At 42.2% G+C, this 24,529-nt stretch overlaps 2 protein-coding genes across 3 annotated transcripts; one reads left to right on the plus strand and one right to left on the minus strand.

Moving 5' to 3' along the window:
• Positions 1-578: 578 nt before the first annotated feature.
• gsk3ab (glycogen synthase kinase 3 alpha b) lies at positions 579-16,470 on the minus strand. 2 transcript variants are annotated; one of them, XM_027147434.2, is made up of 10 exons: positions 16,082-16,470; positions 8,013-8,200; positions 6,750-6,833; positions 6,366-6,476; positions 5,768-5,898; positions 5,392-5,596; positions 5,187-5,282; positions 3,655-3,841; positions 2,839-2,916; positions 579-2,676 (listed from the first exon to the last, which is right to left on the minus strand). In XM_027147434.2, the coding sequence occupies exons 1-10, from the start codon at positions 16,254-16,256 to the stop codon at positions 2,612-2,614; spliced, it is 1,320 nt and encodes a 439-aa protein (XP_027003235.1). In that variant the 5' UTR covers positions 16,257-16,470; the 3' UTR covers positions 579-2,611. The 2 variants fall into 2 exon arrangements, with proteins under 2 accessions (XP_027003235.1, XP_027003227.1); XM_027147426.2 differs by having other exon boundaries at positions 579-2,679.
• Positions 16,471-17,028: 558 nt separating this feature from the next.
• znf526 (zinc finger protein 526) lies at positions 17,029-24,088 on the plus strand. The gene is made up of 8 exons (XM_027147412.2): positions 17,029-17,270; positions 18,981-19,450; positions 19,567-19,721; positions 20,118-20,219; positions 20,462-21,261; positions 21,358-21,484; positions 21,583-23,124; positions 23,253-24,088. The coding sequence occupies exons 2-8, from the start codon at positions 19,183-19,185 to the stop codon at positions 23,412-23,414; spliced, it is 3,156 nt and encodes a 1,051-aa protein (XP_027003213.2). The 5' UTR covers positions 17,029-17,270; positions 18,981-19,182; the 3' UTR covers positions 23,415-24,088.
• The last annotated feature ends 441 nt before the right edge of the window (positions 24,089-24,529 follow it).

The following is a 24,529-nucleotide window of genomic DNA, read 5'->3' on the forward strand; positions in this document are numbered from 1 at the left end:
ACACACACACACACACACACACACACACACAGTGAGGTCCAGCTCTCTGAGGCCACTATTGAAAATGCTTTGATTCTACATTTTTTTCTAATTTAATGCAATTTTACAAATTATTCCATTGAGAACTAGATTTCTGAGTTTGTGGCATGGATGTTATCAGATGGTCGAGTCTGTGCTCATGATAGCCTCAGATTCCTGTTCATGGCTCACAGGAGAAGACTCTGATGTGGGATTTCACCTGAAGGCTTGAAGTGTTGTGCATGCTGAGATGCTTTTCTGCTCACCACATATGTAACGAGTGCTTATGAGTTACTGTAGTTTATCTCTGTCTCTCTTTCTCCTTCTGATTTTCCTCTTACCAAGAAAGGCGGTTCCACCACAGAACTTTCTCTCACTCAATGCATTTTATTTTCCACAACATCCTGTGTAAACTCTAGAGACTGTTTACACAAATGTGAAGCTTTTGACCTGCATCTGCATGATTTTTCTGCATTGCGATGCTGCCACATGAGATAACTGCATGAGTGTGCAGGTTTTCCAGGTGTGTGTGTGAAAATAATTACACTGCATGAGAAGAATCACTGGCAGAGACACTTTTCATCACTTTATTAATGAGCTTATTTATACCAACAAACAAAAACAGTCTCTCTCCCTCTCCCTCACTTAACCCATTCACTGGATGTCCTGAATGGGCTAAGCAGTCCACGTTTATCTAGCATTCGTGCACATCTGTGTGCCTGCACCTTTAGGAACATTCATCGTGATGACGCTCACAGAAATGTTCCAGACAATATGTTCATTTTCTTGAACACATTCCAAGATAATATCAAGTTTAGGATATGAATGTTGTTCTAATGACAGGTCACACACAAGTCTCTACCCCATCAGATCATTAAAAAAAAAGAAAAAAAAAGAAAAAAAGAAAAAAACCAACAACAAAAAAACACTGTCTGCAATACAATAAATAAAATATTCAAAATAACATTTATGAGGAAGGGAGGACATGAACAAGGACTGCGGGAGAGAGAGGGTGAGAGAGAGCGACAGAGGGAAGGAGAGAGAGAGAGAGATAGAAAGAGAGCGAGACTCAGTTTTGTTCCATTCCCCCCCTCATCTCCCTTGGCAGGTGTGAGGAGAGAGAAGTTGAAATGCTATGTACAAATGAGAGCACTGTGAGAGAAAGAAAGAAAGAAAGAAAGAAAGAAAGAAAGAAAGAAAGAAAGAAAGAAAGAAAGAAAGAAAGACGGAAAGACAGACGAGGAGACAGAGCAAAGGCTGGCCACTACGTGAACCAGCACTACTCCACTAGAAATAAAAATCAAGTTATAAGAACAGAATTACAATGATAACAAAAATAACAAAAAGTAAAAGGTACATGATATTTACATATCAGCAGTGAGAGAAGAGGAGATGGAGGGGGACAGATGGATGGCTCCAGGTGGGAGTGGAGGGACACGAGTGTGTGTGTGCGCATGAGTGTGGGGCTCTATGATACTTACAATGATATAGATTCGTCACAGATCAGCAGCCATTTAAATATTCAAATGTTCTAACTCTACTGAAACACACGCACACACACACACACACAATCATTGTCTGATCTAAACTCCTATAGAATTGTAGGATAGGATATTGCCGGGGCACCAAAACAAAAATGTGTGCGTGCTTACATTTTTTTTTTTTTTTTATGAGTTCAAGGACTTCACGCTTATCCTTGGAGGAATAGAAAAAGAAAGAAAATAATAATAATAAAAAAAATCATACAGTAATTATAAAGGGCTATAAGTAACAATACTGCTGTAGGATCAGCCCTCTCCATCCCTATCACTAACATTCACGAGGATGTAAAAGAAAAGTCTGACCCTACACCAGCATGTTTAACTCTGACAGGATCTGGTACTTAAGATAAGCTCTACGTAGAGCCATTTCAACTTTAACCAATCGACGACGGAAAAGTGGCTGAGCTTGTGTTCACCTAGGGTAAAAACAAACAAACAAAAAAAAAAACATGCAATCTTGTCCTTTCCCTAAACAGATTTCGGGGCAAGGAGACAAGTCCGCAACTTATACAAGGTGCTCCATAAAAACACTTCCACACTCATATCAAGAACATGGTCTTGTTTAAGAAAGGAAGAAAAAAAAAAAAAACAGCTAAAATTTATTACACTTTAAGAGCAAACTAAAATAATAGAATACACCTGCATGTTGTGGCTCTATGAGGTGTAGTTCTGTTTAAAACTTAATAAAAAGGTTGGACCTCCACAGACACAGAGCAGACAGCAAAGGGGAGGGGAATAAATCTACTTATCTCCTCCTGCCACTAGAGGTCAGAATCGCCTCAACAAACCATTCTTTTACCTTTAAATCACACAGCTGCAAACCTCATCAAGGACAAAGTCTACCTGAAATGAACAAAACAGACAAAAAACAAAACAAAACAAAAAAAAAAACAAATACGTTCTCCTGAAGAATGCTAAATGTGTAACAAAGGGGATCGCCATCGGCGCGAAACAGATTCGGGCTCTGGAGCTTCGGAAAGGCTGGAACGAAGGACAAGTGACAGGAGGAGGAGAAGATGAGGGAGAACGGTGAAGTAACTCGGAGGTAATGCTCAGGAGCTGTTGCTCAGGGCTCCCGGTGCAGAGCTGGACTGGGCTGAGCTGTCCGACATGCTGCCTTCTGCAAGCACGGAGAGCATTCGTTACACATGAGCATAAAAACACGCTTATTTACACAAATATACATGCTTGTACACACATTCATGCACACGCAAACCCAAAGCATGCATGCACACAAACAGACTTATTAGAACCCAGAGGTATGGTGAGAGCCGTGTACCGTGAGAAACAGGCGTCGTCTGCGACCGAGCATGAGGAGGAATGAGAGTGGGGTTCAACTGTGGCTGGATAGACAGCTCTGAGAGGGAAAGACACACACACACACACACACACACACACACACACACACACACACACACACACACACACACACACACAAACACACACAAACACACACTTTTTAAGTCTGGCATGACTAAAACTAGCCAGAAAAAAAAAAAAAAGAAAAACATGCTATTTAAAGTAAACAAATCCAGGTTTTCACTGTAAAGTTTCAGGCTTTCTGGCTTGAGGACAGATTGTATTTTCATAATTAGCTTCTTATAATTATCTCTAGCTTCTGGTGAAGTTATTATCTGCAGCAGAAGGAAGGAAGTTATGTTTAAAGAATGAGGAGTCTTCAGGCCAGTCTGTCTTAACTTCTTGTTAAGTTTGTATGAAACTGAATTAACTTCAGTACAGCCTCTCTTTTCTCAAGAACAAATGTACAGTAAATGTGGCATAATGTGGTCTGGTGTGAAAGGTGATATTGTACTACTAAAGAACTTTTAAGCATGAAATAAAAACAGCTTGTCATATTACTGAGAAACTGCAAGATGCTCCTAAAGACCCCGCGCTTTGGTGACAAATTTATTGCGTACAAAGTGCTAAGTCTTGTTCCAATTTCTCCTAACAGAGCGCTTTTTTTTTTTTTTTTATAATGTCACTTATTCAGTCACAATATGTCAGCTTGTATTCAATGTATTATTGCTAATTAACGTTAACTGAATTCAGTATGTATTAACTAGTATATTGAAAGTTTGTATATTTCACTGACCCACAGGGCTGAAGTTGAAGAGCATAGGTAGCTCTCGGCCGCTGGGCAGGCGAGCGTTGGGCTGGCGCAACTCGTCGAAAAACGCGTGAGCACAGGCCTCCAGCGGAGAGAGACGTGTCACGGGCGTGTATTCCAGCAAACGAGAGCACAGAGAAATGGCCTCAGGGGGCGTCCTGGGTTTAAACACCTGAACACAGAAAAGGGAGACTGTAGTTATATGAAAGAGCATCACTTTCTATATTTATAGGGCCATCACTACATTTGCAGGTAGTTATTGGCTCATACTCAGTGTGAGACAAAATTATTACCAGGGATTTAATGTCATCCTTTCATTTTCAGGAATTTTCTCTTAGGACAAACTAGCTCCATTGGTTTGTGTTAAAGTGAAAGGGCTGAATACTTGTGCATCTTCTCAAATTAGTTTCATTAGTACATGGTCAATTCCAGGAGTTTCAGATGCACAGTTTCATAACAGCTAAAAATCACCACTTTAAAATCCAGCACATGGAACACCTAGGAAGTAAGCTGGCCTTCGGTTTCCTTTACCTACAAAATACACTGTGATAGGTTGCTCGTGGTACGATAATACCAGTGACCTCTCCCAGCCAGTGCGTGCACACACTGTACTTCCTATACAGCACTGGAAAAGAAAGGTATTTATTCAGACCTAAAGGAATCATATATCATTCTTTAGTGCAGTGTTGAATCTCGGACATATAGATCTTTGAGATTTATTTACACAAGTCATGCTAATGACCGTTTTGGCATGGCGCTATAAAAATGGAGAATCAAGCCAATCACTGGAAACACTAACAATCCTATAATCACATTCGCTTTCCATTTAACTACATTGTGTTGATCATGGAAGACATCTAATATTAGTCCAGTGTGGTAAATATAAAGAGGTAAACGCTGAAGGTGAACAAACAATGTAGTACTTTTTCCACAACGTGTCTAGGAGCCGCAGAAAAGGAAGCTATAGAAGTATGCAGCAGACAAAACAGAAGCCTTTCTGCTAGCTAACTCACTAAAATAAGCTTCCTCATCAGTCAGACAACCTACTTCCTCCGGAGTGCTTTCCTATTTTCAGGTAAATGAGTTATAGGCAGCAAATAAATAAATAAATAAATAAATAAATAAATAAGAGAACGTAACCAGCCCACTCAATAACACATGGCATATCCAAGATACAACACAGTTTGTCAGTAAATATTCCAGCATTAAAACTATAAAAGTCTCTCTGGATACGACCGCACCACTGCTGTTGGGAGGTGAGCAGGCATGAATACAACAGCGGTATGGGGTATTAGATCTATTATTTTTGACAGATTGTACCTTCTCCTCAGCTCATCATGTTTGGTGATCACTTCCAACTTGTTACTAAATATAAAAGTCCCTATGGTTATTGCCATCCTGTTTTAGTAAAGGGGGGGGGGGGGTTTAACACAAAGAAAGATAATAAAATCGGGTCTTTCCTCTCATAATAAACTCGGTGTAAAAGGCATTCTGACTCCGTAGTGTCAAGCAAGTACCTTAGTCCAGGGATGCGCTTTGATCTGAGGGAATTTGAACTCCGTATAGTTGGGATTCATTTCCCGGATCTGTTCTCTTGTTGGCGTGCCCAAAACCTGCAGTTAGAGAAGAGGATTGGTTTTGAATCGAGGCATGAGTTTACGCTGATGGGAAAAAAAAGTCCCTTAACCCCCTTGTTCATTGTGTTCATATCTCCGTTCTCACCTTAATGATTTCAACTAGCTGGTCAACTCCGCTGTCACCAGGGAAAATGGGCTGCCCCAGCAGTAACTCTGCCAAAACACAGCCGGCTGACCAGATATCAATGTTGGAGGTGTAATCTGTGGCTCCGAAGATGAGTTCTGGGGCGCGGTAATACCGTGAGCAGATGTACGAAACGTTGGGCTCGCCACGAACTAACTGCTTTGCGCTGCAATAAGACGCGACAGATTTTCACATGCAGAAAAAAATGGACAAAAAAAAAAGCATTCATGTCAAAATAAAATAAAAAATGCTTGGCATGGGGGCGACTATTCAAACGATCCAGCAGTCTGATTATTCTGATGTGTAGAAAATAAAAGCACAAACATGTGTTACAAACCTTCCAAAATCACACAGCTTGAGAACAGCAGTGTCGGGGTCCACTAGCAGGTTTTGTGGTTTGATGTCTCTGTGGCAGACGCCTTGGGAATGGATATATGCCAAACTGCGGAATAACTGATACATATACACCTGAGAGAGCGAGAGACACAGAGAGAGTTTTCATTACTTCTATCTGCTTTGTAGGATCGACTCACCACTTGATGAAGTGAACACAGCCTGCCTGATTACATCCAAGCAGTTTTGACCCATTAATGAGTACATTTTAATAACAGGTTGATTTTATTTCAGGTTACCTAGCAACCGAGGTAGGAAAGTTAAACACCACACGTGTTATTTTAATCTTTTACTATGCGGTTCAGCTGATACTTGCTATTAAACTCACCTTCTGGCAGGTGACGCATTTATTTATTTGTATCTTTATAAATCATGTAGACTGTGGTCATTCAGTATACAGAAGCCAGTAACTTCTATAACTAAGTTTTCACGATGCATGATGGGATCCTTGGGAGGAACGGATGACATGGGGAAATATTGACAAAAAGGTCCTCCTCTCACCCCCCAAGGTCCAGGAAGTCCAGGGGCATGCTGGGACTTACTTTGACATAGATGATGGGTATGGTGGTCTTGGCCTTGTTGAAGTGGCGTGCAACTCTGTACACAGTCTCTGGTACATAATCCAGTACCAGATTCAAATACACTTCATCTTTCTACAATAGATTGATAGAGGAGAAGGAGAAAGAAAGAAAGAAAAAAAAAAGATAATGTTTTATTACAAAACGGAAATCATGATCTCTCACCTCCGACTACAAAGAAAATTAGGACCGTGGAAGCAACGTAATATCTGCATTTTAAAATGGAATAAAACGTCCGAATGAAAATGAAATTAAAATAAATAAAAAAATCTAATAAGATATAATCAAATCACATGGACGGTTACAAACTGAGACAGAGAGCGCAGCATTTTCTGAAAGCTTATATACCTTCTCTCCACTGGAATAGAAGAAGTAGCGTAGCCTAACAATGTTGCAGTGGTCCAGTTTGCGCATAATCTGTAGTTCTCGGTTCTGTAACGAGGGAGAGGGAGGGAGAGAGAGAGGAAGAGAGAGAGGGAGGGAGAGAGAGAGAGCAAAAGAGGTTCATGCTTTATTGAAGAGGTGCTTTTAAAAATCAACTGAGGAACATCAAAATATCAGCTGCCAGTCAACATTAAACTGAGTTATGTTGTTAAAAGCAGGTAAAAAAAACTGTACTGTCCCCATTACTTAACTTCCTATTTGACCCAATATGACTTGTTGAGCTTTTAAAATGTTATACAAGACAGGAAAAGGTTCTCGAAAACCTGCCATATATATGATTAGGACGTCATTATCAGCGGAGAGTCAGTGGTACCGGTGTAAACCTACTTCATCCGGTATCAATGTAGAACCATAAATCTACACAAAATAACCAACCCTGAGGTTCAGCACGTCGTTACACACAACACAAGGCTACAATTTTGAGCTGATCCCTACCGTTAGTTTGTCACTAGTCATTAAAGGTTATTAGTATTGCTTTTATTAAAAGTACATGTGGCGCTCTGTGAAAACCTGTCAGACGTTACTGGAGCTAAATTCGCAAAACATCTAAATGTGTGACAGAAATGTTCTGACAATAAACTTGGGCATTTTTCATTTAAGACGATATGAACAAGAATAAAATTAAATTCAAGGATGATTTATCACCTTGCTCTGGCTGTCTGCAGCAAAAAAAAAAAAAAAAAACCCTACCGTAAAGCATTATTTCAAATAATCACCTAATGAAAAGAACAAAGTACTAACAAGTGATGAGTATCTCGGTGATAATTTTCCACTGGAAACTTTTCAAATCATTTTTTAAAATGTTGCATTAAATATTACTTTTTTTAAACATTCGTAGATCGAGCTACAAACGTAGAGGAACCGGTTTGAAATCTTCAAGAGCAATTTTAAGATAAAATGACTGAGTTTACACCTAACTGGGGTAACTAGAAAAGAAACATACATTTCTGTTCTGGAAAACCTGTAGTATATGACACGATATAAAGACGACAGTTAAACAGGCAGAGATATTTAGGGCTTATATCAGTCTCGGTTATCTGGGAGTGTAAGTGGAACATTAACGTGTTCCAAAACTGGTTTTACTTTACATGCCTAAGAGTAAAGACATATAATAACCGTATGAAGGGTTTCCCAGGCCGACGCACACGTACTCGACATTATTCTTACCTTAAACCGCTTGTCCTGCAGCACCTTCTTGATTGCCACCATCTCCTGGCTGTCGCTGAGCCGGGCCTGATACACCACTCCAAATGAGCCATTTCCAATCACTTTAATGTCTGTGTAGGACACTTCCTGTGGGCGATCTGGACCTTGTCCAGGTGTGGCTACCACTGTGGTCACCTTCCCACTGTCCCCTAGAGCACGTAGAGAACAAAAAGAGTTATACGATGCAGCAAGGACAGCCGACCCATTCGCTGTAGTGACAGATCAGATCCGTCACAGCGAGACGGTGGCTGTGATTTTGAGCTGATTCTATGATGGACGTCATTGAGTGCTATGCCATGGATTCAGAATGATCTTTCATTTTCAGCACGATGTGTGTACGAGCAGGTGTCCACAAGCTTGTGCATCTCAAAATGCTCTGTGTCTTTGGTTAAAAAAATCCCAGATTCTCATATCTGACACAATGACTATGTTAGCTGTCGATACAAGTCTTGTTGAATTGTGCACAATGATACTGTACTAGCTAAAAAAATCAAAATGAAGTGTACACACCGCAGCCACACTACTACGACACCTTGTTGTTGGGATTATTGATCATTTCGGGGCGATATAATAGGCAAGGCAAGTTTATTTGTATAGCACATTTCATACACAGAGGTCATTCAAAGTGCTTTACATAGAAATTAGAAAACAATTTATAAGAGAGAAAAAAATATATATGAAAAATAAGAAACACAGAACAATTAAAGAGAATAAATGTGATGTTAATAAAAACAGTTTAAAATGTGTTAATAAGAATAAAACAGGAGTAAAAGTGATTTGGATAAAAAGTGTAGTCGGTGTGAAGCAGCACAGCGCTCACTCAGTAAATGCAGAGTTAAACAGATGTGTTTTTAATCATGATTTAAAAGTGTCTACTGTTGAAGCACATCTGATCTCTTCTGGAAGCTGATTCCAGCTATAGGTGGCATAATAACTACAGTAAATGCTGACACACCTTGTTTAGAGTGAACCCTTGGTATCTCTAACTGACCTGATCCTAATGATCTGAGTAGTCTGCTTGGTTTATATTCAATTAGCATATCGGTCATGTATTTCGGTCCTAAGCCATGAAGTGATTTATAAACCAGTAACAATACTTGAAAATCTATTCTAAATGTAACTGGAAGCCAGTGTAAGGACCTGAGGACTGGAGTGATGTGCTCAGATTTTTTGGTTCTGGTCAGAATTCTGGCAGCAGCGTTCTGTATGAGCTGCAGCTGTCTAATGGTCTTTTTGGGGATCCCAGTAAGGAGTCCATTGCAATAATCCACCCTGCTGGTGATGAAAGCATGAACAAGTTTCTCTAAGTCCTGTGTTGAGACAAAACATCTAATTCTGGCTATACTTCTGAGATGGTAATAAGCTGATTTGCTTATCGCTTTCACATGACTACTGAAATTAAGGTCAGACTCTAAAATTACACTGAGATTTCTGACTTTATTTTGTGTCTTTAGACCCCTAGAGTCAAGGTGTGTATTAACCTTGAGAGTTTCATCTTTATTTCCGAATACAATGACTTCGGTTTTGTCTTTGTTTAACTGGAGGAAGTTTCGACGCATTCCAACTGTTAATTTCATCAATGCACTTACATAAAGAGTCAATTGGGCTGTAGTCATTAGGGGACAGGGCTAAGTATATCTGGGTGTCATCTGCATAGCTGTGGTAAGCAATTTGGTTCGTTTTCATTATTTGACTTATTGGGAGCATATACAAATTAAAGAGAAGCGGTGCAAGAGGACATGTCTGGGATGAGACACACAAATCTTTAGCTTTTATTCATGAAGCATGTATTGTTAGGGGAGCGTACAATCAGGTAAACACTTCCTACTGAACAAGCGCGAGCAGAGAGCGACAGCTCGGGCAGCGTCCGCACTTTAACCACACAAAACGTGTCACGGTTTGAGCTTGAGCTGCACAAAATTAACATGGCTTCTTTCTTTTTTTTCAGGCTACAGATAAAAATAAATGACTACTTTTCTGCTATATTTCTAAGCTAGTAATCTTTATGTTCACTGCTTTCACACTCGACCTGTGCAACAAGCCACTTGAATTAGTCTCGCAATGATGGTCGGACTAAACGGACGAATTAAATGTCTTGCAAAATGCAATTACTGGTTACGATCTAGTGTGATTTAATTCGTAGTTTTCTCGCATATTAATTATTAACCAACATTAGAAGATGGTGGATGTTTTACTGAATTGATCCAAAATCTTTACAAAAAAAAAAGCACTGCAAAAGCTTTAATTGTCAGAATAACAGAAACCGAAAGTTTTGTGTGTTCTTAGCGGACATGGTAAATATCGGGGCCCATGTAAAAATAAATAAATAAATAAGTAATAAATTGGTTTGGATGCGATGTGTTGCTGCTTCTAGTTTCTAATAGTCTGCAAACTCGAAGTACCTGCTTTGTGTCCACTGAAGTTTAAGACTTTTAACACAGCTGTACTAAATAGAACGGGAATTGTTTATTTTATTTGATCACACAAGCTTCATGTCTGACCGTATGCTCCTGACCGCTGGCATGAAAGTAAAATCCACCGTATTAAGAAATGTTGTAGTTTTGACTTGGACGCCGTGACAAACCGAGTCTTTGCATCGTAATAATGCCACATGCAGCTCCCCATGCAACACGCTTAGTTCCAGTATCTGTTAATACCCGGTCCCTTGGATCAAGGTGCATGATTTATCACTGACGCAGCAGGAACACACCCTTCTGCATATGTAAACATAGGAGGAGAGAATCCAGGGCTGGGATTCGCACACAAAATATCCGAGATAACCTCAGAGGCTGGTTTCTGGGTCAGTCTCTCCTAGCTGGCGGTGAGGATCCTGGACCAGCACTGCTACTTTGACGTGACAGACGGAGGATGCTTTCTGCAGTACATCTCTAATTTACAACTCATTCCTTTGTGGCTGCTTTTTATGCAGACGGTCGCTTCCTGTAACAAGGGCTTTTAAGTCAAGATCAGTAATGTATGTGTATCGATTATGATGCCTGGTTTCACTCAGTCTTTCAAAGACTCAGGAGAATCTCTGCAAGCCTTGATTCGCTAGTTAGAAGCCATTGTTCGTGCCATCATGTGAGAGCCTGGTCCTTCCTTGGATCCCTATTAGATTAGCAGACTACATTGTCTACACTAGGCTTGTGTGACGTAACAATATCATCATCCCTGGACGACATTACGCTGCCACAATGCCCAGTCATGTTTATTCCGATTATATTAGATTACCAGGCATGTCAGTCTTTATGCATTTTGTGCAGGAGCCCCATGATTTAAGGTCAGACTGTACTGCACTGATATGATCGAATACGTTTTCTGGACTCCTGACCATGACACCCGTATGTGGGTCTTCCCCAAACTGTTGCCAAAGCACACACTTGTACAGAATGTCTTTGTTTGCTGTATTGCAGTTTCCCTTCACTGGAACTAAGAGGCCCGATCCAGCATGACACTGCCCCTGAGCAGAAAGCGAGGTCTATAAAGACATGGTGTGCCAAAGTTGGAGCTGAAGAACTTGAGGCCTGCACAGAACAAAAGACCTTAACCTCAGTGAACACCTTTGAGATGTCTGACTAAACCCCCGTCCTCCGCACTCGACATCAATGTCTGAAGCTGTTAAAGCTGAACGAGCACTAATCCCCACAGCGACGTGCCAAAATCAAGTGAAAAACCTTCCAGGGAAAGTGGAGGTTAGAGCGCAAGAGCAAAGGGCAGTTTTTATTTCTTAACAATAAAACTAGACATGTAGCAGCTGGTCTTCTGGCTTTCTGCAAAAGTAAATTCCATACGGCGAAAATGTCGACACGTGGACTTTAGACAATCAACTAGATGGAATTCTTTAAAAAGTAGGTCCTCTGCACATTACTGCACAACCGCGAAAGCCTCCACCATCCAGCTGAGCTTTCACGAGTGCCGCAGTTCCTGACTGCACAGCTGGCAACATAATTATACCCTCCTCAACTCTCCCTATACCTGAAATGGTGGAAATTCTCGTCATTTTTTTAGGTGGCTCCAAATTGATGGCCACCATTAGCAGGGGCGAAACAATATCGAACGAGCCTAATCTATATACGAGTGGCATAGATTAAGCAGCGGCATGACGCCTTTACTGGTCATGCAGTGTGGCTGAGCACCTAAACAAGTCACAGCAGTACACTAAGCACACCACAGCTTCTGGTTGCCTAGCCAGTTGGCATGTTGCATAACAACAGCAAAAGAGAGGAGCCTTTGAGTATGCAGCCAATTATGCCCTCGGGGACGTGCCGACACATGGCACTGCTGGGAATTGAACCTAAATCTTCTAAGGGGTGTATATCTGCAATCCTTTCTGTCAGCCCACCCTGTAGGGATGACTGTGAGAAGAGGAAAAGGAAGGGAGAAAAAAAAAAGTGCACGCAAAAAGCCAAAGCAATTTTTCGCACTTATTTACACCTACAACACAGACATGGGAAATGTGGAGATCAAAATATGGGCAGCGATTTGGACAGCACACTAAAAACACAGCCTTTTCACAGAATAGGATAAATAAAAGCATGTATGGCACAGCAGTTCGGATTATATATATAGGAGTAATTTATATGGCAGAATAAACGTAGAAGTACACAATAGAAGGAGAAGAGCGAGCAAAACATAGCTCTGTCAGACCATATAAAAGGTAGTTGGCGTATTTTCCCGGTATGATGTGAAGTGTTCTGTCATACACTGAAGTGGACATAGGGGATGTGAGGGAATTTAATATATTATGTTCTGTCATCGTAGCGTTGAATCCAGAGGTCTCAGAGTTGCCGCCATTAAACCTACAGCCATGCATCCCATTGGAATATAAAACAGTGAAGCATTTTGTCAGCCAGCAAGCCTGACTAGCATAAAGATATCTTTATAATAATACATCATCACAGCCTACGAAGCAATCGCTGTGTGTCTTGACCATTAAACCTTTCTAATGGGTGTTCTGTAAGAGGTCTGATGAATCATAGCCATTTACACAATTAAGCATATTTGTTATCAAAAATCCTGATCATCCCTAAATGTATCTCATGTACAACTGACTCGATAAATAAAACAAACAAATAAATAACAATAATAATAATAAAAAAAAAAACAGTTTTTAACAGACAACCAACAGACAAATTAAAGGAAAAATGGTGCATTAGTAAGGTGCTGTGCTGGAACATGCATACGGAAAAAAGACCATTCTTTCAACAGCTATTTCTTAAATGTCTCTTAATGTCGTGATGATGATGAAGAGTGCCATCAGGCCCATAGCTGTTTAATATTCTCAGAACTCTGCTGCCAATCATTTTCTTCCATGTTAAAGCCTACAGATGAAGACATTGTTCTCCTGGAAGAGGAACCACCCACATCAGGATTGTGATGTTTCATCACAGGATAAAGGTGATCAGAGTTTTGTATGGCTTTGCAGTGACTCTTCTTTATAAAGCCTAGTGTTGACTTCATGCCTTTTTAAACTCTCAGACTCGCTGTTCTGCCCACGCTACATGACATTTGTCACTTGCAGTCACTGTGCTGTTTTGTGGACGCAGCGGTGTGCACGCTACACAAGGCACTTGCACGACACAACCTTTCACCAGGACAGATTCCAGACGCAGGGCTCCTGATCCCCAAATCCTGCTTTCTCACGAAAAGCTGTCTCATGCAAGACTGTGAAGAGCAAAAAGCTGCCTTAGCATGGAAAAAATGAACAAGGAGGAAAGATAGGGACGATTGCAAATCTTTGCCCTTTTTTAAATACTGTGTGTCCCGGCAGGAATCACGTTTTTGACGTTTTTGGGGTTTGCCGTGTCAGATCATTTCTTACAGAGGCATTATTATTGTGCTTACATGTTGAGCTTGCGCTCCAACACAAATAGTCGGGTGATAGAACTGGATTCAGGAATCTGCTGCACTTGAAAACAGATGAATCCGATTTCCTCTCAGAATCTGATTTCCACTGGCTGTGTCTCAACGCTGCTCTTGCTCGTCACAGAAGACAGAATATTAAACATGGCTGAAAATACAGGAGCATCTGCAAAGGGCACACAGACTGAATGGGGGGGGAAGCAACGTCCATGAACAGCTCACAATACACAAGCCGTCACCACAGAGGTGCACAAAAATGATGTGCGAGCTAAGTGTTAAAGATCCCCAAATTTCGACTGCAAAGGGGGAAATTAAGGCTGAAGTCGCATTAACATGCATTCTGCATCAAAGGATAAACGGCCCAAAAAACAAGCCCGCGAAACATCTCCCTATACATTTGTTAATCCACTTAACATATTACGCCACATTGACTGCAAGAGTTACCCTCCTCACACTCTACACTCCACAATGCAATGCACTATGCAATAGGAGGCTCAAATAACACTGTATGGGTTTATAAAACATAAAATAGTTCCAACTTACAATAAATACAATTACACCAGTGCACAAAATGTGTGTATTACGTCAAGGCAGTGGGAGGAAAAATTATAATGCATTTCAGTGCAGAAAAGCAAAGAAAGGTCAAGTTTGCATGATCTGATTGACAGGATTCCTTCTGAAACAGGAAGTGTGTGTAAGAACATAGTGAAGTGTTTGACTGACTTAAACAACAGCCAATAGCAGTTGGGATACGCCATGGCGCACCCCAGGCCCATTCAAAACCATTAGCGTAATGTAGTAGCTAAATAAAGAGTAGCACAACGAGCCTAGAAATGCGAGTCTTTTTTCAACCAGGAAGAATATCAAAATGTTGCCTGATGATACCCTAGAATCAGGACAGAGTGTTTACAAAAAGCGATACATGTTTGAATGTAAGGTAAGTGTTAGTGACACTGACAGTGACCAGCGTGTGTCTAAAAACTGTAAGCTTAAAGCTAGAGGGTTAGCTTAGATTGATATTGCTTACTAAGAAAAGTAAATCCCTGATAGAATTGCTTTCTCAGTCTGCGATAGCAAGACCCCAGTATGGAACAGCCCCAAGCTAGAAAAACTTCACACTGAAAAGTGTCACATAACTGCTAACATGCACAAACTCCACCCTCTTCTAAATTAATCAACTCCAACCATTTTTCTCCACCAGGGGATAAGAGCACTGTGTGTGTGTAGAAACACAATTAAAAAAAGGGTTTATGGGGCTACTACTGAAGACCTCGCCCATGAGGGTGGAGCATATACAAAATTGGGAGGATTTGATTGGACAAACAAGAATAGTACAGAAATAATTTAATTTTCATGGACGTAACTATAAAATTCAAAATCTCTCCAAAAAGGATTGGTGCATTTAACACCAAGTGACAGCTCCAAAAAGCTTTGCAAGACCAATTTTGACTCGAATGTCAATTTAAATGCAAAGCTTAGCTTGAGAACAAGGTCGTACTGCGGGTTGTGTTAATAACAATGATCAGAAATGTCATATTTTCACCGTGAACCACCTCCTGATTACAGTATAACAGTATGTCACTGTTCATACTATAGCAGCGTTATAGCCAGTTATACCGTATGCGTCTATAGAAGCACACGTTAGTTTTATTAGGACCACATCAGACATCCGTCCACAGTGCTCAATTTATTACAGCCTAGCCGGTGTAACAAGAAAAATGAGTCCGGTGCTGTTTTTGGGTGATGTTCGCAGACCACCGGTCCAACAAAGCTAGTTAATTAGCTGAGCTTTATTCTAAATGATCCATCGAGAAGAATCACATTTGTATTTCGTTAACGGGTTTCTGCCAAACACTTTCTTTAACCCTTATTTTTTTCACGACAGGGCCGGTTTGCTCTTCACCTTCTCTGCCCTCCTCGATATTTCATGAGTTAGCATACAGTCACAGCCGCTTGGTCCCATATTCCCCGTTAACAAAAACAAGGCTAGCTAAGGCTAGCTTAGCAACCAGGCTATCGTTAGCAACCTAAAGTAGGTTAGCGCTGATTTTACGGAACCGCGCAAATCTTTCGTATTAGAGCAATAATTATGAACTGACCAATAGTCGTAGACGTTTATATGCGCCGGAGCAGCGCTTAATCGGTCGTGTCAGTAAAATAACACTTACTGCCGAGCTTCAAGTTTCCAAAGCCAGTCGAAGTAGCGCCAGAGGCCTGAGCAGCCCCGGACTTTCCTGAAGCGCTTCCACCGGCAACGGCGCTTCCGGCAGCGGCAGCAGCTGCTCCCGGAGCCCCCGGCGGTTCGGCAAACGAGCTGGTCCTGGGCCGCCCGCTGCCGCTCATTTTCTTTTCGGTGAGTGTGCAGGGGCAGGGGGAAAGTGTGTCGACAAACTAGGGCCAGGCGATTGATTGCTATGTCGATTTAAACCACAATAACTAGAATAAAGTAATAAAGACTGCTTGAATGGTATATCAGCGGGGCTGTAGCTCCGTCTTCTCTTTCTTCCCCCTGTTCGGTTGTGTGGTCCGACCTGACGTACAGGAACGTGCTAACCGCATAGGATTATGGGTAATGTAGTTCAGTTCGGTACGCTAAAAAAAAACGCGTGTACGCTAAAAATGTACAGATAAATTCTTGCACGTATTGAATGAACACCGTTATGCCGAATTCGTTTATTATGAATTACTGCACAAAAATGACTTTCAAGTTGCTTATTAATCTTTAGACCACAACAATCTGTGCACACTGAAAATCAGTCAGGACTGTGATGGAGTATAAAAACTCCAAGCCTAAGTGTAATATTCACAATGCATTTAGGGGAGTTGTTCACTGCCGGTCATATCAAACAGTGTGCAGACACGAGGGAACATCATATATTGTGGCAATTTAAGCTTCTTTTTTTTTTTAATCCAAACACTGACATAAACATCATCAATTCTTTCCTAAGAAACGTTCTATTTATATCTAACTAGAATTAAAAAATGGTAAATTCCATATACAAGGCTCTGAAATGGAACGTTTATTCGTTAATAAACTAGGAAAGAGCGTTGATGCAGAATTGTATTTATTTATATATTTATTTGAGTGACGGCTTCTACGTCCAATCAGCGCCTTTGAAAGGCCACACGTGACGCGAAGGGTGGTCCAGCATGCACACACTGCGAAGACAACGGCTAAGGGGGGAAAAGATACAAGCCTCAATCCCGGCGTTTATATAAAGCACCTAAATTGTTGACACGGGTCGTAAATTGTTCATTTTGATTTCTAAATTCGCTTCGAAGAGGCTCTAACGGTCCTGCGAGTCCTGGAGAGGCTACAACATGAGGGATTGTGCAGGCGGTAACACGAGAGAGGAGGTAAGAGACATTTGTTTTAGCGCGGAGAGGAAAGAAGGCCTCGCCTGTGCGCGACAGACCTGCGGGGAAAAGTGAAGAGCGCCGCCTAAAGACCGCCGCGCTGCGGCTTAACAGAGCCGCGGACACCGCGGGGCGCTCGGACAAGAGTGCGGGGAATAAAAGAGAGCGCCGCCAAACGCTCGCCGTGAGACAAAACCACGTCAACGTGACAGCAAGCGCGGCCTAAACCGGGTCCAACATACACAGTTAATACGGTTAAATAACACTTTAAAGCAACTGTTTGTGTTCGGCATGGCTGCGTCAGACGTGCGCATAATTGCCGCGTTTCACCAACACGTCGAATCAATTTAACTCTCGCGTTTCGCGTGTGCCGTTTTGACGCTAACTCGAGTCATCGTTGTAGTCACGTGATTGCTGAAATAACATCATTGAGTGTTTAGTTCTTGTGCATACACGGATCATCATCCCAGTGTTCAGTCAGTCATAGATAAATACGCCTAAAAACTGCTGTTTAGACATCTAAAGAGTCCAGACAGCTCAGAATGGACGACACACAGTTGTAATAAGTTGTTCAGTAAGAGACCTGAACCCACCTCAGATGTTCCCAGTCACATGGGAACATGATCTCACGCGTCAGTGTGAAAACAATACCAGTACATCATATCTGTCTTACTGCATGAGAAAATAACATGAGAAGAACTGAAACAAATGTTTAACTGTAGTAATGCACAGTGGAATAATGAATTAATGAAAGGAAAAATACAAAGATCTCTAGCTGGGTGCATTTTTAATATAATACTGAATATCAGAAAGACATTAAAATACGTTTATGCTGAAATGTTTGTTGTATGTTCTGTGATTCTGGTATGTGTTTGTTGGATGATGTATTTTTCGATGGTTCCTGTTAGTAGTTGCGTGCCACGTCAACATCACATGGGGCCGTAAAGCAATAGCACACATATAAGGAATAATGGTCCTTATGTTATTAAAACCGGGCTCGATTTGTAATGATCTTTGTCTTGACAAGCTCGGTGGTATTACTGGTGGTGGTAGCATGAATTTGTGCAGCTGTGGCCCTTTTATCTGTTTGACCTGTGAGAAGTAGAATAACTAAAGCACTGCTGCATCACTTTCTTGAGATAGAGAGGAAGCAAGAGATCATTTGCCATGGCTTCACTATCAGCAAGTAGTACTAAGGTCTGGCCTATCGGAAAATAGACCAGTGGTGTCACAGAAAGACAAATCCGAATTCCATCCCAATTTAAAAAAAAAAAAGAAGTAATTATAAAGAATAATCTGCAAGTCATTCCGGGTGCTTTTTTTTTGTTGTATCAGCTGAGACATAAATTGAATCCTTAGAGTAACATTACATATATTAGGTTGTAATGACTGCAGAATAAGACCATTTATTTGTTTTCTGTTCAGGTCCCTGATTTGTGTTGCATCAGTCAACATTCCCATCCTCTGTGTAGCACATCCCTAATGTACCTCCAGCCACTACCACTTCACAGTGATGATGCAGCCCAATGAATTTGGCAGGTTCAGCTGGTAGAGAAATGTGAAACATAACAGCTTAATTCAAATATATAAACAGTAATTAAGTATTCACCAACTAATCAAAACCATCAAAAATCCCCCCCTTGGTTTTGCTCCACACAGGCTAGATAATTATGAATTATAATAGATATCATGTGCATTTATTTGTTTCAGCTTGCCCAGTCGACATGCTGCTGTGGAGCTTTATCGGATACCAAACCGCTCTAAAAGTCTTTCTATGACTTCCTGAATTCCTGTGTGAAACTAACCACACACTTGCAGGATACAGTTCCTTGTTATAGTAACCAGAGCACGCACGCCGGTCACAAACAGAGGTATAGATAAAGAGACATTAATACAATAGCTAACGCTGACCATGAGTGAGCAGCAGGAAGAGTATGTGGAGCATCAGTACATGTGCAGTGAGTGTCAGCAGCTCTTCAATACTCTGGAGGAGGTGCTGATACACCAACAGGTGCACACTGGTTCAGAATTAGAAGACCTGGTGGCCATTTCTAGCAATGAGGACACCAGGGACAGTCAGTACCAGTGTCTTGAATGCGGCGCTCTTCTCAGAAACTCGGACGAACTGCTGCTCCATCAAGAGCTGCACATGAGGGAGGCAGGCCTGGGTGCTGAACATGGTGCGTAACATATCCTTGTTTACGTGTATTCTTTATAGAGGACTTATTAGATTAGAGGTATGATTTTTGGTGTAGTTTTTGTTAAGTGGACACACATGTATATTATTACCTGACAGAGCTTTGTGAGGTGGCAGAAACCGATGCTGCAGTTGCAGCGGTTCCGATCCATTACCAGTGCCTGGAGTGTCTGGCCCTCTTCGACACGGCTGAATTGTGGATGGCACACAGGCAGACGCACAAGATCAGCACACACAGCGACATGTCTGACACTGTGAGTATAAGTATGATTCTGCTGTTTAAATAGAAAAATTGCTATGCTGTGCTCTGACAGGAAGCGTTCCACACATCGTAGAAGTATCGCAGCAAAAAGTGTTCGATTTTTTTTGTTGTTGAAATTGCTGTGCTCTAATTGCAATAATTTGACCTTTTACGGTCAGCATCATAGTGATTTACGTTGCTAATTTGTTCAAATTTTGGGAACTAGAACTACCCAAATTTGAGTAGTTACAAATAAAAATAATAACCGCATTAGTGGTGGGATTAGTATTGATCTGGCAAATTCTGACCGATTTATACAGGAGTGGGATTAAAAAACACAATGTTACTTTAAAAAAAATGTCAATGTAATAGATTCTGTATTATTATTATTTATTTTATTTTTTTTCAGGATTATGTTCTACAGCCAGATGGTTCAGTCACCCCTGTGGCCAAAGTGCAAAATCTGGTGCTAGATGAACAGCGAGCCGGAGAGATCCTAACATTAGCTCAGGTGCCTGATCAATTAATACTAGATAACACTGTATATGAGATATGTATTCTACTGTAAAGAGCTGATAATACTTAGATGCCTGGAAAGGCCTTTTGCCATCTATCTGAAGGGATTCCCATTGTGAGGAAGCCCCATTTAATGAGTGCAAAAATCATCAAGGTTGTAACTCGGGTCTAGTTAACTTTATTTCATAGTAGACTGGGTGTTATGCAGTTCTGGAGTTTGTCTGTTTTCTTCACCAGGCTCTTAGAGAGCAGCAGTCTCAGCCCAAGCCTACGTCTCTACCCCGTGCTACTCTTCTTCAAAGCACCCAGTCCCTTCCTGGTTCCACTTCTGCCATGTTCCGTCTCCAGTTCTGCTCTGCCCAAGCCATTGCAGATGGCTCCGCCTCAACAACCATTCGCAAAGCCAAGCTCCTTCCTCCGCTTCTCCCCTCCGAGCCAATCAGGCTTGAGAACGGCATTACGACGCTCAATCTTCTCCCTGCTGTTGAGCATTCAGACTTCGGGAAGCACACCGACGAAGAGGTGTTGATCATTCATCCGTACGAATGCTCAGAATGCAACCTGCTTTTCAGCACTCCAGAAGATTTTCTCCACCACCAGGGAGAGCACTTTCTAGCTCAGGACAAAGAGAGTGGGGGTGCTGGGGTCATGTTAGGCCACGACGACGGTGCTAGAGCGAGGGAAGATGAAGGACGGAAAGACATGAGAGAGGCGGGGAGTAAGGCAGAGCAGGGGAAAGGCCAGGGCGGAAGACGTACCTACACGGCCCGATTGGCAAGTCTCGGAGTGAATTCATCCATTTCATCGGCCAACCTGCAATGTGAAGAGTGCCAGAGAACTTTCACCACAGCCAATCGGCTGGCAGCACATCTCCGAGTGCATGAGCAGGGAACACACGAATGCCCTGAATGTGACAAAGTGTTCAAAAAGGTGGGATCACTGCATACACACATGCGCACACACTCCGGGGAGGCCCGCTTTCTGTGTGTGGACTGCGGACATAGCTTCACTACAGAAATGACCCTCATCATACACAGGTATAGAAACGAGAAGTGCTTTCTAGCCACATATTACCATTGAATAAAATGTCACCAGTGCCTTGTATAAATGTCTCTTCTGTGTTTATTTCCTAGGAAGTCCCATACATCGGAGCCTCTCCACAGGTGCCCTTTCTGTGCCAAAACCTTCACCAATATGACCAAGTTTCTTTACCATCGCCGCACTCATACTAACCGTGAACCAGTCAGCTCTGCCTCCACAGTAATGCTCCTAACACAATGTTTCATACTATTACGATCTCCAGCCATTATGGGCCTGTATAAAACATATATTAAACTTTTGTATCTTCTTCTTCACAGGTTACTCTGACTCAGCAGATGCCTCTGTCTATTATGCAAAGGGCAAGAGAACGAGAGGCTGTTTGGAGAAAACAGAAACAGGCAGTACTTATGGCTCCTGTAAATGCTGAAATGGACACGGGTGAGAGCATACTGGAAGCCGCAGCTTCTCTCTCTCAGGCTGCTGTAACAGCAGAAAATGGAATAGATTTTAAGGATCCTAGTACAGAAGACGCACAAAAGCACCAGGCAAACCCAGACAACAATCTCAACCTGGACGTTATGGAGGATTCTGATAAATGGCAGGCTCCCATTACAGAGGACGATATAAAGTTCCCTTGCTCTACCTGCAAAAAAACCTTCACTTCCCAAATCCGTTTGTTAAGTCACCGCCGAACAGCGCATTCCAGCGAGCGCCGCTTCAAGTGCAACGTATGTGGAAAGCCTTTCAAGAAGCAGATCCATCTGCGGAACCACCTGCGCACACACACGGGTGAGCGGCCATTCCAGTGCAGTGTGTGCGGCAAGACCTTCTCTTTACTGGCCAACCTTACTCGACACGGCCTGACTCATACGGGCGTGCGGCCATATCGTTGTGACGTATGCCACAGGGCTTTTACACAGTCCTCTAACCTGCACCAGCACCGCCTGCTCCATAGTAACCCCACTCCCTCAGCTTGCCCGGACTGCTCAGCCACATTCATCCGGCCGGCAAAGCTTGTAGCACATAGATTCCTTCACCATCCAGGAGCACCAGCGCCATACCCCTGCCCGCATTGCTCAGAAGGGTTCTTACGAAAGAAGCAAAGGGATTTGCATTGCCTAGCAGAACACCCCAACTTGACGGACACTTTTACAGACGTCACTAATGAAACCTGTCCTAAAGGTCAGAAAGTATCTACTGAGGTTGTAGATCAGGGTGCTTCTCTAGTCACAAAGCCAAATTTGGACTGCACCATTTGTGGGAAGCGCCTAAACTCAGCTGCTAACCTGCGCCTCCATCAATTGAGCCATGGACTGGGACCGGGCCGCCCACGTGGCTCCAGCTCAGTCTCTGGAAAATTACACCCATGCCCAGTGTGTGGGAAGTTGTTTGTTTCAGCATCAAGCGTCACGTTGCACCAGCGTGTTCACACCGGCGAGAGGCCGTATCCTTGTGCTGTCTGTGGCAAGCGTTTCAGGCAGAACACCCACCTGCGTGAGCATCTGCGCACGCATTCTGGTGAGCGTCCGTTTCGCTGCGAGTTCTGCAACAAAGGTTTTGTGCAGAGCATGCATCTGGTTGAGCACAGAAGGACGCACACCGGGGAAAGGCCACATGCTTGTGCAGAATGCGGAAAGACCTTCAAGACCATCTCCAACCTGAGGAACCACCGAAAGACCCACAACAAATCACAAGAAGAAATTGAGCAAGGCAAAGATGCCAAACAGATGGAGACCACCATGGAGAGCAGCCTTGCAACACTTGCTGTGGTGAATGCCTCAGATGTGAGCCTTTGTCAACAGGGTGTCCCACTGGGGCAACCTCAAGTCATACAGATCCAGACTTCTGGTCTGGAACAGGTAGGTAACCATTAGGGTTTTTATCTAACTTTATGTTAATTGACGAGTCAATTAATAGACTCAGATTTTGGAGTCACCATCTAGTAATACTCTCTCATTTCTTGTCTTTGCCACTCTTGGTTTGTCAGGCTCAAGGCACTCCCACCATTATGTGTAACGAATTTGGAGAAGCAATAGCAATCATCGAGACAAGTGGCGATCTGGCAGAGGCTATAGAACTTTACCACACTGCGCTGGAAGGTGGGATCAACATGGACACCATCACTCTGGACAACCTACAGCTTGTGTGAACAAGCACGAACAGTCCATTATAGTCTGAGACCGTACTGTGGGATGCTTAAGAGTGAGGGCCGAATAGGAATTAAGAATCGATTTGATCGACAGGGTAATCGTGGGGAAACTGCCTCACACTGCTAATTAGTATCGATCCTGATGGATAAAAAGACGCCTGGAGTTTTTAAGTAACAGCGTTTCAGGTTAGCTTCGGGTTTGAATTTCGGATGAATTTCAGGTTGGGATTAAAATTCATCTTCAATTTCTGAGAGACTGAAGCTACCAGAACTGAAGTTGAATGTTACTGTGAAACGCAGTATTATGCTAGTGACCCATGTCGCTCCCAAAAAAAAAATGTATGCAGGATATGTGCAGACTACATTTTGTTCAGGATAATATAGTTTTGGGGCACGTTCCTTGAAAGGAACTTTTATTTTACAAGCATGGATGTGAACAGGAAGCCAAGACCACAAGTGAAAATGTCTTAACAGATGCAAGCACTTATCTCAGTCACTGTGATGAGGTAATGCATAATGGAGAAAGGTGAGGAGTGCTTGTGCTGCTTAGCCTGATTTTACAAGTTCCGTTCTCCTGTTCTGTAAGTGTCATAAGTATGTTCTTATAAATGTTTTTTTTACTCCACAATCTGGAATGTCAAATTTATGTAAATAAAAATTTACTGTTTGTCTCATTGTTGTAATTGTGTTTTTGCAGGTTGAGAAATATAGGTCTAGAGTCGAGTTGAGACAGTGTGGTCGTACAGAAATTTTCAGTGTGAACTCGGCTCCTTAAATTCATCTCTATTATATATTGTTTACACTATGTGAACAAATGTATGTGGATATGTATTGTACGTGGTAGTCGGTGCATGATTTCGTGTCACCGGAACACTGAAGCACAACCCCGTTCCAGCATAACAATGCCCCTGAGCAATTGCTTTGATAAAGTTGGTTTTGACGAATTTAACCTCATTGAACACCTTTGGCACGAATAGGAATTCCTGGCCTCCTCTCCTCATGTCAGTACCCAACATTGATAATGCTGTATGAAGCTGAATAGACTCAAATCCACAAAGCTCCAAAATGTAGGTGTATCCAAAATTTTGGGCCATGTAATTTCATTTCTGATGTAG

The sequence above is a fragment of the Tachysurus fulvidraco genome, chromosome 3 (assembly GCF_022655615.1).
Source record: "Tachysurus fulvidraco isolate hzauxx_2018 chromosome 3, HZAU_PFXX_2.0, whole genome shotgun sequence".
NCBI lineage: Eukaryota > Metazoa > Chordata > Actinopteri > Siluriformes > Bagridae > Tachysurus > Tachysurus fulvidraco.

Excerpts from the sequence above, each read along its gene's own strand:
- gsk3ab (XM_027147426.2), bottom strand. The coding sequence starts at position 16,256 with ATGAGCGGCAGCGGGCGGCCCAGGACCAGCTCGTTTGCCGAACCGCCG. Across the intron at positions 6,834-8,012 it reads TGCAGGACAAGCGGTTTAAG|AACCGAGAACTACAGATTAT; the intron begins GTAAGAATAATG and ends CCCTCGTTACAG. Across the intron at positions 6,477-6,749 it reads TCTATTCCAGTGGAGAGAAG|AAAGATGAAGTGTATTTGAA; the intron begins GTATATAAGCTT and ends AATCTATTGTAG.
- znf526 (XM_027147412.2), top strand. The coding sequence starts at position 19,183 with ATGAGTGAGCAGCAGGAAGAGTATGTGGAGCATCAGTACATGTGCAGT. Across the intron at positions 20,220-20,461 it reads AGATCCTAACATTAGCTCAG|GCTCTTAGAGAGCAGCAGTC; the intron begins GTGCCTGATCAA and ends TTTCTTCACCAG. Across the intron at positions 23,125-23,252 it reads AGACTTCTGGTCTGGAACAG|GCTCAAGGCACTCCCACCAT; the intron begins GTAGGTAACCAT and ends TTGGTTTGTCAG.